Source organism: Dioscorea cayenensis, chromosome 7, assembly GCF_009730915.1.
Source record: "Dioscorea cayenensis subsp. rotundata cultivar TDr96_F1 chromosome 7, TDr96_F1_v2_PseudoChromosome.rev07_lg8_w22 25.fasta, whole genome shotgun sequence".
In the NCBI taxonomy this organism is placed as follows: domain Eukaryota; kingdom Viridiplantae; phylum Streptophyta; class Magnoliopsida; order Dioscoreales; family Dioscoreaceae; genus Dioscorea; species Dioscorea cayenensis.
Window position 1 is genome coordinate 3,862,439 of NC_052477.1, and position 4,849 is coordinate 3,867,287.

At 35.2% G+C, this 4,849-nt stretch overlaps 1 protein-coding gene across 1 annotated transcript; it reads left to right on the forward strand.

Annotated features, from left to right (window-relative positions):
• Nucleotides 1-2,744: 2,744 nt before the first annotated feature.
• Nucleotides 2,745-4,642, forward strand: LOC120264538. Its single transcript, XM_039272356.1, has 3 exons — nt 2,745-2,927; nt 3,911-3,970; nt 4,527-4,642. The coding sequence occupies exons 1-3, from the start codon at nt 2,760-2,762 to the stop codon at nt 4,626-4,628; spliced, it is 330 nt and encodes a 109-aa protein (XP_039128290.1). The 5' UTR covers nt 2,745-2,759; the 3' UTR covers nt 4,629-4,642.
• The last annotated feature ends 207 nt before the right edge of the window (nt 4,643-4,849 follow it).

The window sequence follows — 4,849 nt, forward strand, 5'->3', positions numbered from 1 at the left end:
CACGTGTTACGTGGTAATCTGAAAATATTACCATGTTTGGCATTACACAAGTGGTAATCTAGATGGTAATATCACATTACCAACTTATAAATATTACCAAAAAAATGGTAATCCCATTACCACCAAATTTGGTGTCTATCTTAGATTACCGTGGTAATCTTATAACTTTGTATATTTTAACAAATAGATTACCATGACAACCAAACACGGTAATGAATTATTCCCGGTAATAAGAGTTTCCAACCAAACATGGTCATATTAAATTACCACAATATTCCCAACCATATAACATTCCCACTCATATTACCATGGTAATCTCGTTACGTGGTAATATGTCATTACCACGAACCAAACGGCCCCTTAAGGTAATCAGACAAGGAGTCCTTGAACATCTCGTAAAGCATATCATGCTTTTTCTATGGTAGTTTTTCACCACACAAACTTTAAATGAGTCTGATTGACAAATATAATGGCATAAGCTAGAGGTGGGCACGGGCCGTCCGGAAAACCGGCCCGGCCTGCCGGTTCAATGACCCGGCGGGCCGGTTCATTCACCCATAACCGGCCCGTATTGTGTACGGACCGGTTACGGGTTGGGGTTTTCTCAACCCGTGACCCGGCGGGTTGACCCGCCGGGTTCCCGGTTCCAAACCGGGTTAATGTTATTGTTTGTTTTTTAATACCAAGTACATGTTGGTCATGGGATTTGAACCCATGATCTTGAACTTAGATAGCAAAAACCCAATTACTTTAGCTACAATTTGTTTCTAATATTTATTGGAAAGAATTATATATACATAGATGTAGGATATGGATCAAAATATTTTACATATATATTTAATTTATAAAAAATTAAGAAACCATATAATAAATTAAAAAATTATGCAAATCAATTAGTAAAATATCAAAGTATCAAACAATAAATTTTCATAAATATTTTTATAAAAAATAATTATTTTGTTAATCTTCTTTTGGCACATAAGCACCAAGTCCCTACAGATGCACTCTTAAATTCTCTTAAATAGCACACTCTTATTTGCCACATATATATTAGATTATTTTGTTTCAATTTATAAAATCAAAAATAAAATTACAAAAATTTGTTTTTAAATTATGTATATCAATTTATAAAAAAATATATTAGTAAAAAAAAATATCTTTAAATAATGGTTCACACCATATTATTTTGATTTGTAACTTTTTTTCAATGACAACATGATAAGCACAATAATAACCCTATTGTTAGAGACCAAAGTAAAATCTAGAGCCAACCCTAATTATAATAAATAAATAAGTTGATGATAACTTCAATTTAAAATAAGAATACTACTTGATATATACATTTTGTTACACTTAAAAAAGTGTGCTAATAATTTAATTTGATAGATAAATAAATTAAAAATGTAGTTTTTTTTTTATCTTTTTTAAAATTATTTTGATATATCTTAAAATTTTTTAAGTTATTATAAATTATTTTAAATTTTTTGTTGTTTGGGATTAAATTTAAAAAATATTTTGCAACTTATTTATATTTATTTATATTTTACACTAAAACAAGAAAAATCTGTAGGTCAATTGGTTAATGTTATTTTCCCATGTGAGAGGTCCTATTTTCAAACACCATCCATGACAATTGGTTTTTGTTATTTACAAAAACCCGCAGGGTCAAACAGGCCTGACCCGGACCCGGCGGGTTCTGTGATAAGCCGGGCCGGGTCCGGTTCATTCACAGATTGAACCGGACAAGGCGGGCCTGCCGGGTCAACCCGGCCTGGCGGGTCTCCTCTGTAGCACGGGCCGGTTCCGGGGTCTGGCTTCTAGTGAACCGGACCCGGCGGGTCGGGCCCGACGGGCCTGGTTAACCGGCCCGTGCCCACCTCTAGCATAAGCCATTTCTTAAAGCACAAAGAAACAATAAAAGACGAACGGATATAGTAATACAACCAGGAATTTTCATATTCCTCTGAAGTGAATGTCTTTTGATCAGCATCAACCCTCATAATGTGGTGCAGTTTTCCTCTAGATCTGTTTGTTTAACAATCTTCATCTCTATGTATCATAGCAGAGAGTCACCAAATTAAGCATAAAGAAAGAAAGAAAACCAATGAAAGCAAGAAAACTACATAGAAGTGGCGATCAAACCAACAGATCAAAAGATAGAATTCAAATAAACGCATAAAAATGTGAAGGAAAATAGAAAGAAAGAAAACAAGAAGAAGGAGATCAATCAACAATCAACAAAAGCACTAAATAGCAACAAACTTAGGAGCCAACAGTGATAAACCAATACTCACATAGATAATCAACCAATAATCACAAAAACCAATGATTATCTTGGTTTATTGGTGGACAAACCAACAGATCCAAAACCTAAAATTCTAATGAATGTGTCAAAAATGTAAATAAGAAAAGGAAGTAATTAAATATAGCATGAACTAGTAACATGATCAAGAACAAAAAGTAATAAACATATCACCCTACAAAGAGGAAGAAATCAGAAAATTATCAACGAAAATAAGAGATAATTACTAAATTCAATAAATGCTTAATGACAACAAAAAAATTGACATAAATCTTATCAAAATCAGGAGAGTCGATCTTCATACTGGCCCGATTTGCAAAAAGAGCAACAAGAAGTGAAGAGAGATCAAAGCTGTAATGTTTGTAAAATTCTTTTTCTTCAACTTTGACGGGTTGACTGAGCTTTTGGTGAGCGGGCCCCCATTGTTTGTCTCTTTGCCCTTAAAAACCGGATCTTGATGAGTGAATTATTGGCATGTGGTGTTTTGTTTAGTTTTAAGGGGAGCAGCTCAAGCTTGCTTGCTGATTGGCATCTTCAGGAGGCCGAAATTCCAGTTTTTTCTTCTCTTAAAGCTTGGAGTTGGAGGAAGATTCTCTTCACCGGCGGATCCTCGGAGAGATTAGAGGTAGGTGATTCTTGCTCGTGATTGAAGCTTGATGGAGAACAGCATGCTTCTGGCTTGCTTGGAGTTTTTCTTGTACTTCATGTCTGATGTCTTAAATTGGTTTAATGATAGTGTGTCTTAATGTTTGTCTCCTTGTTTTGAGCATGTTGATCTTTATGTGTTGTAGCATGCTGCCTTTCTCATGCTTTGTTGATGACCTTAAACTTATGCTTGTATATTTTGGGGTTGCAATTTAGGTGTATACTTACCAGCTTGTTTTATGTTTGAGTATTGTATTTGTGCTTGTAGGTTGTTGTATTCTTAAATCAAAAATTGGGAATTTATAGCTTAACCCACTAAGCAAAGCTAATCCTTGTTAATCTTACTTAGTGTAACTAAACACATGTTGAAATCGTTTTAAGCATAATGCTTCTGCAGAATTTCATAATCCTGAGTGCTTAGGAATTTGTATTTTATTATTATTATTTCAATTTTGTTTTCTCAACTGATTAATGGGTTATATCTTTAAGTCTTGATTACAGTTGTATATGTATTTAGTTCAATGGCAATAGCTTCATGTGTTATTTTCTGAAAATCTATATATATATATATATATATATATTCATACGGTTTTAATTTGAGATGTAATCTTTCAACTAGAGCTTAAACCCTTTCTTTAACCTTTTGTTTTCCTTATGATTATTTTATATAGTTAATCTTGCAGTTAGAAGGGTTTGTCTGACCTTAAGTTTTTCTTTAAACTCTTTTAAATCTGCAGCCTGGGTTTTTGTTGGTTCAATTAGTTAATTTTCTTAAAATGAGCATGGCTTTTGTTTGATCATTTATGTTCATGCTATTTTCATGTGTTTATATTTATGTGCATGGTTGTTCTATTGTCATGCTAGCTATGAACTCTTTTATTTGTTGAATTAGCTTGAGCTATAGTTGTAATTTAGGCCCGGCCCAAGATTTGTAACCTAAGTTAGATTATTCTGTCTGGGTAGATCCATACCGGGCTGTGGTTCGCGGGACTTGGTGAACCCAACTCTGTAGCTCGGAGCCAGGTAGGCTCTCGCACTATATAATTCCGTATTTCTGGCAATAATTATTATTTAATTATTGCATTGTTTAATAATTTTATTTATTTATTTATTTGCGTGGTATTTATGTTTATTTATTTATTTTCTTATTTGCATTACTTATTCAGTAATTCCTCTGTCTGTATTCCGTATTTTCTGTGGTTTTTAGTACATCTCCATTTCTGGCTCGCCCAGCTAGGAGGAGTAAGTCCTAGCCATGTGCACATGTTTTCTAGTAGTAGCGCTACCCCCGACTACGGTCGAAGATCCCAGCTACTACCGCTGATATTCCTGCTCGTTCGCTCGCTTCGACTTCATAGTCGAAGATCCAAAACTCGTCGTCGTTGATTTGCTATTAGCCATGGAGATGTATTTCGCGTGTTTTTTTGTGTTTTTTTGGATTATTCCAAAGATTCTGCGTATTTTTTTGTATTCCGTATGAAGCATGAGCTATTATTCCGCAATATCCGCTATATCCGTTATTTTCTGCGATCCCACTGGGCCCTGTGGCTCATGCACTGCAGTGTATTCCGTCTCGCAGGAGAAGATCAAGTTTAGAACTGGGGGGTGTCAGAGAGTCGTATTGTCTGCGTTATCAGTATCTTGTTATTTCCCTTTTGTGAGTGTAAGGCTTGTACTCTGATTGTATTTGTAATTCTGAACTGTTGGGCTAGTATTTATATTCCGTAGAGATCGCTAAAGTCCGCATCTTATAGATTTCAGCTTCAAGTATCCTATTTGTCTTTTTGTATCATCGTTCTTATCTCGCTCATAGGGCTGACTCGACCAGGGTTATTAGGCGCAGCACCCAGTGGGGCCCAGTCCCATTGGATGTGGCCGATCTGTCCGCGGGCCCGGCTGTGG